Source organism: Pipistrellus kuhlii, unplaced genomic scaffold (assembly GCF_014108245.1).
Source record: "Pipistrellus kuhlii isolate mPipKuh1 unplaced genomic scaffold, mPipKuh1.p scaffold_m20_p_3, whole genome shotgun sequence".
Lineage (NCBI taxonomy): Eukaryota > Metazoa > Chordata > Mammalia > Chiroptera > Vespertilionidae > Pipistrellus > Pipistrellus kuhlii.
This window is the reverse complement of record NW_023425529.1, coordinates 112,399,331-112,413,021: the sequence shown is the minus strand read 5'-3', so window position 1 is coordinate 112,413,021 and position 13,691 is coordinate 112,399,331. Positions and strand designations below refer to the sequence as shown.

The window sequence follows — 13,691 nt, the reverse complement described above, 5'->3', positions numbered from 1 at the left end:
ATTCTCTTCCAGTCATTGGGGGACTCAAAAAGTCCAAGCGCATTCCCCCTTTAGGACCTTGCCTTTGTTTCTATGCCTGAATATGGGACATCCATATGTTTTGTCTCCACATGACTAGCTCTTGTCCTGTGCTGTCATCTCTCTTTTGAGGAATTATCACCTCCAATCTCTCTATCAACATCACACTGTGGTGTGGTCCTCATGGTATGCATCACTGTGTAAAGTAATCTTACTGTTAAATTGTTGACTTCTATTTCTTTCCTCCAGGTTGTAATTTCCATGCAGTCAGGGACCTCTGCCTTGCTTAGTCTATTCCAAGTGCTGAGAACAAAGTTTTCATATGCTCTAATATGTAAAAGGCAAATGAATCAATTATCCAGGTGCATGGTCCTCATCTATGCCTGTTTCTGTGGCTGCAGCTGTATTGTGAAACCACCCATGGTGGTGAAGGCAGGCTGCAAAACTGCTCACTGTCCACTGCTCTCAATTCGCTCAAGCACTGTGCAGACTGATGCTTGTCATCCATGCAAAGTGATGCAATTGAGCACCAGTTACTAGGACAGCAGAGGGGGTCAACCAGAGATCATGGGCGGTAAAGATATTATTTTTCTCAATTTTTTTTTTTTAAATATATTTTATTGATTTTTGTACAGAGAGGAAGGGAGAGAGATAGAGAGTTAGAAACATCAATGAGAGAGAGTCATTGATCAGCTGCCTCTTGCACACCCCCCACTGGGGATATGCCCACAACCAAGGTACATGCCCTTGACCGGAATCGAACCTGGGGCCCTTCAGTCCCCAAGCCGACGCTCTATCCATTGAGCCAAACCGGTCCCGGCATATTTTTCTCAATTTTTATTGAGAATTCAAATAGGGGGGAAAAGTACCAGTATATATTTTTGTTTACTAATATTAGAAAGAACATACATTTTATTGCTCTCAAACTCATGCTCAAGATTTTCTTCTCAGGGTTAATTTATTAATAGATAAAAAATGTTAGTCAAGGTTGGTTCAAGTTTTAATAAATCAATTCAGTTCATTCCAGTTTTCAGCTTACAGTCCAGTTCCTTTCAAGTCCTTGACCTCCATGGTCTTCATCTTTTCTCTCTGGAGTTTAAACTTCCCTCTCTTCCTCAAAAAGTTACACCGAATCAGATGCAGGTAGGTGCACTTAAGCTCAATCATGACAGGATTCATTGAAAGCCTGTGAGGAATCCCACAAGCTTTCCATTATAAAATTCAGGCCTGAGATTTGGCTTTGTGAACTTGTAACCAATTGAAAGTACATTGTCTGTTTTACTCTAATAGAATGAATGCCCATGGAGAAAAGCCAATATGGCCCCTCCACACAGATCATGCAACTTGTGTTGCTGTCCGCAGCAGGAATGAGCACAGCTATTTTATTCATGAAGACATTACTGAATGAGTATTTTCATATGATAACATGGAAAAGCTCACTATAAACTCCAAAAGACAAAATTAATTATAAACTATTTTCAAAAACTGATTCAGAATATTTTTAAAACGTGGGTAAAGACTCAATCAGTTATTTCAAAACTGATTATTAAGTTTATAATTCAGAGATATTTCTTCATGGATTAAATTTAGATCCACACTTAACTAGAATCAATTAAAAGAGAAAATAAGGTGTAGGAAATGAATACTCCCCCCACATTCCCCAATATTTAAGTAGTCAGCGGTATGGAACTAAACCTAAAGAATGAAGATTAAGGTTCCTATAACAACAACAACAAAATAATAATAATCCTTTTCACCTCTAATCAAATGACTTTCATTTTTATTGAATGCTTATTGAAGAGTAATTTCTTAGCAACAGCATTTATTAACGTGCCATATTGCAATCTTTGAGATGCTTAAACCAAATTAATCTTCAAAAAATAAAAAAATAAAAACCCCACAATCTTTAAGATGCTTAAACCCAATTAATCTTCAAAAAATAAAAAAATTAAAAAAATGTTAATTATATTAACAACTGGTGTTATATAATATCAGGTTTTTAAATAGAAAGACGTTTAAAGAGAAAATGAGATAAATCTATAAAAGACTAAACTAATTTGTAGCCTATTTTATAAAAATAAGGAGCAGTAATGGTGTCAACTTACCCAACAAAATAGTCTAACCAGTGTATTAGAGCTTTGATGTCTTATAAGCAGAGGAGAACGCATGGATTCACATTTGACATTTTAAAATTACATTGACTGTACGATAGAGGTAGCATAATCCAGTCAAAAGGATGGGAACACCATACACAGTTAGTGGCTACTGTATTGGGAGCTTCTATTAACATCTTTTAAGCCTCATTTACAAAGTGGAACTGCCACAGTTAAAAATATGCCTTAGTGGTAGGGGGAATTTAAACATGTAAAAGAAGCCACTAAGTCTCAAAATAAAAATTTGCTCCTTTAAATCACGAGAGCCTTTGCATTAAGTTATTTTCCTAAGACACATAAGCTCAATAAACTCCAATAACCCAAGTGCCCCTCAGGGAAATCCTAACACAATAATACAGAGATGGTGATTTTAACACTGTCCCAACACCAACATATTTTACTGGGTAGTGAAAAGGTAATACCTACACTATCAAAAAGTCCTTAAGGATCCTATTTTAAGTTTTTTCCTAATATGTTAGTCAATATAAAACAACTTTATGGCAGTTTTTGTCCGAGCTTTTGTATTCAAAATGGGTATTTCAACATCAATACTACAAATGGCCATGCATCATCTCAAAAGGATAAAGATGCTTTCTTGCATGGTGAGCAAATGAAATATAATCTAAATAAACATATAGCTTGAGAGCACAATTCAGCTTTCTGGTGTAAATGTATGTCACTTGTCCAGGAAAAAAAAATGGGTACGCTATGTGTACATGCACAAATGTACAGCAGTTGTCATCCTCACATAAAAGTTAACATGCATTTCAAAACTGCATTCAATATTACTACAGTGCTTGCCTAAAACATTGCAAGCAATTTATAGATAATGTTTTTAACCAAGGATGCTTCGTTATTAGCCATTTATACCTCCTGTGCTCATCCTGCTGGTTTCTGATTCTTTCTTCCTCCTGTTGTTGTTGCTTAAATTCCAGAAATTCACTCTAGGAACAAGAAAAGTTTTAAAATATGGTTTTCAATTCACTTGGTTACACAGAAGACAGACAAATCAATTACATGTTTAACCTTAGCAGATGCAATATTTTATTTCTGAAACTTTTATTTAAGTACCATTTCCATGTGAAAGTATTTTCTTATATGACTAGGTATGCTTTAATCAAACAATAGCTCTCCAAGTGTAAAATAGTGAGATTAAAAAGCCAAATGTGCATGTTCACGATATTAGATCAAGATATTACAACACACACAGAGGGAATCATAATGTAAGTCAAATTTACCTGTCTTACAAAGTAAAAGAAATCAAATTTGTTCCTTAAATAATGCCACACAATGCTATTTATTGGCCATTTCTCTAGCGTTTATTTCCCAGCAAATCCAAAGAAATTTACAAATAAATACTGGATCCAATTCTATAGTGCAATTCCATTAGTAAAATGTTTTCATCTTAGAGAATAGTCTCTGAACCTATCATTGACAAGTTATTTTTAATATTAGCAGAACTTTGAACTTTCTGGAAGAGATACTGTGCTTTGAAAAGGAGATCACCTTACTACAACTTAATCTCTAGCTTCTGACATTCTGATCATCCTCTTAAAAGTGATGACAACTTCCAAACTCAGTTACTATGTTTACAGTTTAATCCAAAGAACTGAGTACCAGGTTTCTGTAATACTCAACTACCTACCTTGAGGTAGACTGAGTTTTAACCTCATTTCAAATAAAAAAGTGAAGGGGAGGGTTACCAAGCTCCTGTCCTAAGTTAGTGCCTGAGCCAGGAAGACTGTCTGGTACAGAAAATACTGCCACATTTTGATAAACATACAGCAACACATATTTTTTAACCTCCAAAATTCCTTGATGAAAAATATAAAATAAATTCAAAGTCCAAGTTGACATTTTTAAAACTTTATTCAAAGATCTTCCAATGTTCTATAGTTCCCAAATAAAAAAAAGGAAAACAAAAAAATGGTTTTCTTTAAAAATATATATATATATTTTATTGATTTTTTACAGAGAGGAAGAGAGAGGGATAGAGAGCTAGAAACATTGATGAGGGAGAATCATCAATCAGCTGCCTCTTGCACACCCCCTACTGGGGATGTGCCCCTGCAACCAAGGTACATACTCTTAACTGGAATCAAACCCTGGACCCTTCAGTCCATAGGCCGAAGCACTATCCACTGAGCCAAACTGGTTTCGGCCAAACTGTTTTCTTATATCGTGATATTACAAATACATTACTCATCCATCCTTAAATAGATTATTTAATTCTAATTCCAATATATCACCACCAACAAGGGAAAATTAGTTTTCTAAATAATTGAATGATATCACTTAACCATTCCACACACATTCACTAAATACCAAATATCAACTCTTATCCTAGGAAGACTCACTTTTTCACAAACCTTAAAGACTCTTTCATCTTAATTTCTGTCACTAGAATATATGTACATAGTTTTAAAAGTCTGCAGGTTACAGTACTACTTATTAGTCCTACCAAGCTTACACTAAAATAAAAGACACACCAGTCCTCCTCATGGCCCCAGCAATTACTTCAGTACTGTGGATGGTTTCATGTACAATTACCTCCTTAACCACATGCATTCTTCTATTCCTTATTTTTCAGTTGTATTATCTTTTGACTTCCTACTATGGCAGAATATTTATGGCTCTATTACCATCTCCATTCTAACCCCAACTTTCCCTCCCAGTACACCACCATACTCAGTCTTCATCCTTATAACTATCTCTCTTTTTTTTTTTTTAACTTTCAATGTGGTAGGGAGGAGCTCCTCTTTTAGACTTCCAATTCACCCTCCTCTTTCCAATGCAGCCTTCAGAGGACCAGGTGCCTATACTTCCTGACTTGTCTTGGGATTACTTCTTGCAAATGAGTTCTGACTTTCCTTCTCTCCTTTTCAGCTTCCAAAATTGCTGATATCTTTTCTTTATGGCAGTCTCCTAGACTGTTTGTTCTTATTGGCTTATGCCTTTCTGATCTTCACCAGAGGATGTTTATTGACTTGAGGTAGGGGGTGAGAGAGGGAAACATTGATGTGAGAGAAAAACATCTATGGGTTGCACACACCCAACAGGAGATTGAACTAGCAACCTAGGTATGTGCCCTGACTGGGAATTAGGCCCACATCCTTTTTCCCTGTACTGGAAAGATGCTCCAACCAACCCAGCCACATGAGGCTCAGTGCCTCTGTTACTATTTTAAATAGAGGCATAAGAAAGGTCTAAGGAGGTAGCTAAAAACCCTATATAAATCAATAAGGGACAAATGATAGGAAGAAGCAGTTCATAGCTCTGGATGGTGTGGCTCAATTGGTTGGAGCATGATCCCAGCCACCAGAAAGTCACAGGTTCAATTCCTGGTCAGGGCACATACCTAGGTTTCAGGTTGTCCCTTGGTTGGCGGTGAGTACCAGAGCCAACCCATCTCTCTTTCTCTCCTTTCCCCTCTAAAATCAATTTTAAAACATTTTAAAGAAGCAGTTCAGCTTGGCCAGTATGTGTCAGAGGTTGATCATCAACCTACGAACCAAGAGGTTAGTGCACATGTCCTAGTTGCTGGCTCAATCCCCAGTAGGAGACATAGGAGGCAGCTAGTCAATGATTCTCTCTCTCTTTTTTCTTTTTTTAAAATACATTCTTATTGATTTTTAAAAATACATTTTTATTGAAAAATACGTTTTTTTTTCTTTTTAAAAAAATACATTTATAAAGGGAGAGGGAGAGGGAGAGAGAGAGAGAAATGTCAATGATGAGAGAGAATTCTTAATTGGCTGCCTCTTGCACTATTGGGGATAGAGCCCACAACCTGGGCATATGCCCTTGACCAGAATTAAACCTGGGGCCTTTCAATCTGTAGGCCAATGCTCTACCCATTGAGCCAAATCAGCTAGGGCTCAATGATTTTCTCTTACCACTGATGTTTCTCTCTCTCTATCCCTTCCTCTCTGATAATCAGGTACATTCAAGAACTTTGGGAGAGTATCAAAGGTAATAAAAACTAATTTAGTGTTTGGAGGACAATATAGCAATAAATTCAACATGTAAAATGTACTCATCCTTTGAAGAAATATTCAAAGATGTCTGTATAAAGACCATCACAGTTGTACTACTGAAATAGTAAAAATTCCAAAACAAGTCATAATGCCCAATAATAAGGAATTGGCACAATAATTTAGGCCATCCATACACTGGGATACTATACAAGTTATAAAAATAAGATATATAGGGAGAGAGGAGGCCTCAATAGAGACATTTCTTATAATATATTAAATGATAACAGATAGATTCAGTGTTGCTTTCTTGGGATTGCTTGATGTAAAACAGATAGGATACACATAAATTCATTTCAAGTTTAATGTTAGTGTACATAATATTTAAAACATTTTATGTGAAAACACACCTAACATTAACTGGAATTACCACTAGGGAGAGAAACATAGCGGGTATATAGGCAGGGTAGGAAGTTTAAAGGACATATATCATTTTATCTCTTGAAACCTCAAATATAGTACTTCCTCATACCATCAACCGAGGTTTATCTGTGTGGGACACCATTTCTGTTTTTTTTTATGCTCTCCTTTGTTTAAAAACCTAATAGGATTGTTTTTAATAATTGAAGATGTAAAGGAGCAAAGCACTGCAATATGATGCTAAGAACTGTCAGGGAGGAAAAAAGGGGATGGGAGAGAGAAGCATGCAGCACTCTCTAACAGAGGCAAAGGGCAGGACGAGGAAAACCCCCAGGACAGCAGAGACATGGGGCTGGGGAACTGATGAGTCCTCCTCATGCAAGAACATTGCCCCAGACAGCAGAAGGAGAAGCTGTGGATTAGCTGCATTCAGGATTATTAGTCTACAACTAGTGAAGCATATTTACTAGGGATAAGCTGGCTTTTGTTTGGTACCATGAAGGATAATTTCAACTAATGGATTTGTTCTGTGAATTGCCACTACAGATGCATTCACATGCCTTAGGAGCATATTTCTGGTTCATTTACTGGATTCTCATACCGAACTGCACTACCTGGTTGCCCAGATACAAAATAAGTTGTTTCTGTTCCAAGGACTGAGCTTTGGACATTAAGGAAATCAAAATGCTCTGACAGGAGGGACCTGACACTCAGCATCCGAGACACTGTCAAGTCCTTTCCCATTCTACACACACTTGTTAAGCACCAGTCATTTTTCAGACACCTAGCTTCATGCTAAAGGTACAGATGCAAATAAACACAACACCACCCTGAAGGAAATCACAGTTTAGTGAGGGAGACGGACCCAGAAATAACCACAATACAAGACAGAAAGAAATGCATTGCTGAACACAATTTCAAGCAACGTGACATAGGAATATGAAGGAAGTAAACAAGAGAAACAAGGAGCAGATGTTTCTGGTTGTTGTTTGATATTTTAAGTGTGCCCCTGAAGACTTCCAGAAGAAAGAGAGCCTTCTTACTGCTCTACACAACTCCCTACCTTCAGAAAGGGTGCCACTCAAAAAGAGTACTGGAAATGCCAAACACAGAACTTCCTGTAAACATTGGCCAGTAGTATATGGTAAATGAGGACAACACTGCAAATGTTGCCAGTGTGTGCCCCACGAGGGCTGCCCTCACCAGAGGAAAGGCGGCAGTGTAGGGGAGCTGTAGGTGGGTACCAAGAGTCAGTGCTGGGCCCCAGCTGACAGCAAGAAGTAAAGGGGTTACCGTTTCCTGCTATAAGTTGCAAGAATCTCTTCTGTGTTCCCATGTAGCCAAAAGGTTAAATATACAACCAACGGGTGTGTGCAGGGCTGGACGCCTGAGAAACCAGATGAGGCTAGAAGGAAAGATGTGCTCTACAGCAAGGCTGTGGTGCAATAATTGAAGACCAGACAGGGTCAGTTTACAATTATGTCTGAATCCCAGTGAGGCATGTTCTGATATGGTTCAGCTTGATGCTTTATGTGAGCATTAAAGGGTCATCACCCAGGAAGGACACACTTCTCCCAGGAGAGGATGTCCTCTCAACTCAACAAGGGGAAAAGGACAGTGGAGACAGGGAGTTAAAGAACCCCTCCTTTGAATGTTTTTTTGTTTTTGTTTTGTTTTTAGAGGAGAGTTTAGAGGGGAGAGGAGACAGTTTAGAGAAATCTAGGTTCTGCTGCTCTCCACAGTAATGCCTTCACCCAGAAGGACAAAGGCATCCTTAGCTATGAGAAAAACTAGAAACTACCCCCCAAAATTGAGAAGGTCTACTAAATCAAAGGATAAATACTAATGGGTAAAGTAGAGGAATCAAAATTAGCATTTATAATAAACTAGAGGCCCAATACACAACATTCATGCCCTAGTGAAGAGAGGAGTCCCTCAACCTGGCCTGTGCAGTCTAAGACCCAATGTACTCCTTCTGGCTTAGGCTTGTTCCCCCAGTAGGCGAAAGAGGCTGGCTTCTGGCTGAGCAGTGACTCCCTTTGGTAGCGCACTGACCACCAGGGGACAGCTCCTATGTTGAGAGTCTGCCCTCTGGTGATCAGTGTGTGTCATAGCAACCAGTCATTTCACCATTGCATATTAGCCTTTTATTATACAGGATACACCCCTTTTATTACTGTTAATTCTGTCTTATATAATAATAAAAGCATAATATGCTAATTAGACCGGACAGCCAAACAATCTTCCGGACGACAATCTGGACGACCTTCCAGACAAAGCCGGGGCTGTGAGGGCCAAGCACCTTGCATGAATTTCGTGCATCAGGCCTCTAGTTACAATATAAAGGGAAGTAGAGTTCCAGCTACAACAATCATTGAATCACATAGCTCTATATATAGCACCCAGAAACATCTTCTATTAACTTTCTTCTTTAAAAAAAATTTTTTTCTTATAAAAATAATTCATCATGGAAAACATATGAAGTATAGGAATAAAAAAACAACAAAAACAATCACTCATTAAAAACTATCTACCAGGAGATAAGCTCTTTAACATGTCATCATATTTCCTTCATGTTTTAATTTATACACATGGATTACACTTTACTATCACTTCAGATCATATCTACAGAGCTACCATGTGTCAGGCATTAGAAGAAATTCTACACATACTTTCTCTCACATAATCCTAGAAGTAATGTCATGAGAAAATAACATCACTATCTGACATACAAATGAAGCTTAGAGATGAAGTAATTTATACAAGTTCAGTAAGAAGAGGTAGATTTCCAAGCTTCTCCAAAATTTTTATTTTATTTTTTCATTTTAATATAGGTGAGCATATTCCCATGTCATTAAAACATGGCATTACTTGCTCTATAATATTCCAAATGTCATCTTTAAATCCTCTATTGCTTACCAAATGGTTTCAAACTTTCCAGTTACTATCATTTTAAAAATAAACCACCTTGTACATACATTTTGTGTGATCCCTCATTATTTCCTCAGAATAAACATATATCTTTAAGATCTAATACTTTTAGGAAATGCTTCAGAATTTGATGTTGTCAAAAAACCCTTCAGTTCATCTCTCACCAGAAGCAGTACAGAGGAGTTTGAAATACTTTAATACTAATCATGTCAGGTCTGTTCACCACAGCAAACACACCAATTATTATCCATATTGTTCAAAAGCCTCTTGTTTATAATCTCATGATTATTCTCCCAGTTGAAATGTAGAAAGGTTTTGTGTGTGTTTTTTCCAAATTGCCACAAATTCCATTGAAATTTTTATTGGATTTGCATTAAACTCACAAGTTAATTTGGATAGAACTGCAGTAATTACAGCATTAAATTTTACTACTGATAGAATTCATCCATCTTTACTTTATTCATATTGACAGTCATGGATTCCAGGGAACTTCAGGGTTTTTTTTTTGTTGTTGTTGTTTGTTTGTTTGTTTTGTTTTGTTTTAGGAATTAAGCAAATTTTTACATAGTGGCTTTTTCATGAGATCTTTCTATCCCATTATATTGTCTAATTAATTTTTGCTGATATGTGAGAAAGTTGTTGATTTTTGTATATATGTTTTATAACCAACTCCTGCTTACTTAAGTCCATTTGTTCTAATCACTTTGCAGTTGATTCTCTTGGATTGTGACAGCAAATGGCTCTCATCCCTAGATAACTATACTTAGTTCCAGAAACTAGAAAAGCTCCTTATTTTTTTAAAAATCTTATCAGGTTGGCTAAACCATTTCTTCAACCTTGTTCCATTTTATATTAAGATTTTTTTTTTTACTGAAAAGAGTTTTTTCATCAAAAAATTTGGAGAGTTTGAATTTCCAGAACAATATTGGGTGTGGGGAAGGACTTCAGTTAGTCTTGTGCTGTTCACTGTTCTAGTTTCATCACTGAATCCACTCTTGGTTATTGGATTGGAAGACAATATGAATGTTAAGGATAGTTGTTTTATATATTTTTTTTAATTGATTTTTTTACAGAGAGGAGGAGAGAGTAATAGAGAGTTAGAAACATCAATGAGAGAGAAACATTGATCAGCTGCCTCTTACACACCCCATACCTGGGATGTGTCCGCAACCAAGGTACATGTCCTTGACTGGAATTGAACCTGGGACCTTTCAGTTCGCAGGCCGAAGCTCTATCCACTGAACCAAACCGGTTTCGGCCAGGAAAGTTTTTATTTCTAACTAACTAGTGTTTTTAAATTGATAGTACAGGTTAATATTTATCAAAACTTTTTTTTTATAATAGTCAAATACTTTTTCTCTTATTGCAATGATAAGATATAAAAAATATAGCTAGTGATCTTTGCATTCCTAGAATAAAATTTACTTTATTGCGATAAATTAAGAGAAAAATACCATTAATTAATTTTTGATGTTAATCTCTATAAGTTTCTCCCTTTATCTGGTTGAGACATCATGAGGATGATAGCTAAATAATATTGATTCTAAATTACATTATCTTTTCCTCCCCATAAAACAATTTATAAAACATAGGGAAGCCCAGTTAGGTGTAGCTCAATGGTTGAGCATCAACCCAGGAACCGAGAGGTCACCGGTTCAATTCCTGGTCAGGGCACATGCCCAGGTTGCGGGTTTGATCCCCAGTGGGGGACTTGCAGGAGGCAGCCAACCCATGATTCTCTCTCATCATTGATGTTTCTATCTCTCTCTCCCTCTCCCTTCCTCTTTGAAATCAATAAAAATATTTTTTTTAAAACATAGGGATAAAAATCTGTTCCTTATAAATTTCAATGAACTTGATAATGAAATCACCTAAGTTTAGCTTGTTAGGGAAACATAATTCTCAGAAAACTTTAGAAATTACTTACATTTATTTTTGTTTTTATACATTTTAATTATTTGAGTTATTTTAGAGTTTTATATGTTCCTATAAAATAATTTACTTAATTCATATATTCAGCTTGTTAACATAGTATTATCTATAGTCATATGGACTTAAATATTTTATAAATCTATGGTTTCAGTCCCTCATTTCTAATGTTGTGTGTTTGCATTTTTATTAATCTCTTATTCATTAGAATTGCCAGTGACTTGCTCATTTTGTTGACCTTATAAAAAACAAGCTGTTGGATTTTTATAACAGCTATTTCTTGAGGTTTTGTTATTAATTTCTGTTCTTATCTTAATTACTTCCTTCAGTAACTGTTTATGGTTCCTGTTCTAAATTCTTGGACTGGATATTTAATTCTTTGTTTAGTACTGATTGGATTTAAAATTATGATCTTTCTGAGTATAATGTCTCAAACTACAGCTTTGCATACATTCTTCATAAGGTGCCCTCACAATAATTTGTTATGAATTCTATAATATTTTTTTATTTTTTGGCTTATTTCTATTTTCCAAATGACTATATAAAATCAGTAACCATGCAAAAACCAATGACTGGAATCAGCCTATCAGAAGGTTTTTTTTTAACCCCTGCAAAAGATAGAAAGGAGACAGATCAAATTGTACCAAGAGACCAATATGTTGGATAAATTCGTGCTGAGTTAGCAGTTCTTCCAAATGAGTTCCAGGAAGCAATACTGATGTGGTTTTTGAGATGATCAGCTGGAGAATTGCATTGAAAGCAGTTTAGCAGTGGGCTCTCTTCTCTCTACACTACAACCGAGATTGCACTGATATGGCCCAGAGGGTGACCAATGAAGGGAGAAGGGGTGTCTGAGCTCAGAGAAACAGGACAATGTCCCAGGAACCTAGTGACGACAAGAAAACAAGAGGCTGCACATCCAGAAGACAAGCTCTGGCATACCGCACTTAGCAGAACACCCAAAAAACTATTAGACAATAACCAAGAATCCCTAAATATTTGAGAAAGAAAACCATGAGAACATGATCTCATATGTGGAATCCAATGCACAAAATAAACAGATGAACAAAATAGATCCAGAGACAACTAACTATAGAACAGACTGACAAATTTCAGAGGGCAGGGAGGGTAGGGAGAGATTAACTGGGGAACTTATTTTCATATATTCATACCCAAGGGACACAGACTATAGTGTGGTGAAGGCTTGGGAGGGGCAGGTGCAGGGTGGAGGGGGTCAATGGGGAAAAAAAAAAACCCAAAGGGGATAATTATAATAATTTCAACCATAAAGATAAGTTAAAACAACAACAACAAAAAAGAAAAACATGGGAGATAAAACATAAGGAAAGGCAAAATAATACTGTTGAAATAGTAAATAGAATATGTAATGTCTGTATAATTATTATGAATAAAGAAATCAGGATGAATATTGCACTTATAATGCAGAACATTGCTATGAAAAAAAGTAAATCAGCAATCATGGTAAATAAACAATTTTGAAACATGTGCCAAATAAGATGAATGAGAACATATGAAATAATTTAGTAAGCAGGATGATCTATCTACAGGTTTCTCCCAGAATGTAAAGAAAAAAACAAGGAAACAGGAAGTGTAAGAAAAACAATTAAGAGATATAGAGAACAGATCAATAATTTCCAAAATCTATTTGATACCTATCCCAGAAATGGGGGTCAGAGACAATATAGAGGAAGAAAGATTAAAACAAACAAACAAACAAAAAAAAAACCTGGAACTGGAAACATATATTTTAAGATTAAATAGGTCATACAAGATTAAAAACAAAAACACTGAAATTTCTTATCATGAGGAGGAGAGGAGAGAGAAAATAGCAAAACAAAATAAATAAACTCAAAATGGATAAAGGACTTAACCATAAGATGGGAAACCATAAAAATACTAGAGGAATCCACAGGCAACAAAACCTCAGACATATGCTAAAGCAGTTTCTTCACTGATACTGCTGTTAGAGCAATGGAAACTAAAAAGGAAATAAACAAATGGAACTATGTCAAAATAAAAAGTTTCTGCACAGCAAAAGAAATTATCAACAAAACTACAAGAAAGCCCACTGCATGCGAGAACATATTTTCCAATGTTATCACCGATTTAATCTTCAACATTTACAGAGAACCCATACAACTTAATAAAAGGAAGATAAGCAACCCAATCAAAAAAACAGGCAATGGACCTAAATAGATATTTTTTGAAAGAAGGCATAAGGAAGGCCAAGAGACATATGAAAACA

The 13,691-nt window shown here is 36.1% G+C and overlaps 1 protein-coding gene across 2 annotated transcripts in view; it reads right to left on the bottom strand.

The window, feature by feature from the left end:
* EPSTI1 (epithelial stromal interaction 1) overlaps nucleotides 1-13,691 on the bottom strand; it is a 108,780-nt gene that overhangs the window by 8,372 nt on the left and 86,717 nt on the right. For both annotated transcript variants that reach the window (XM_036458338.2, XM_036458339.2), the window contains one exon: nucleotides 3,042-3,115. In XM_036458338.2, the coding sequence (XP_036314231.1) occupies nucleotides 3,042-3,115 (74 nt within the window). The remainder of the gene's footprint in view (nucleotides 1-3,041; nucleotides 3,116-13,691) is intronic.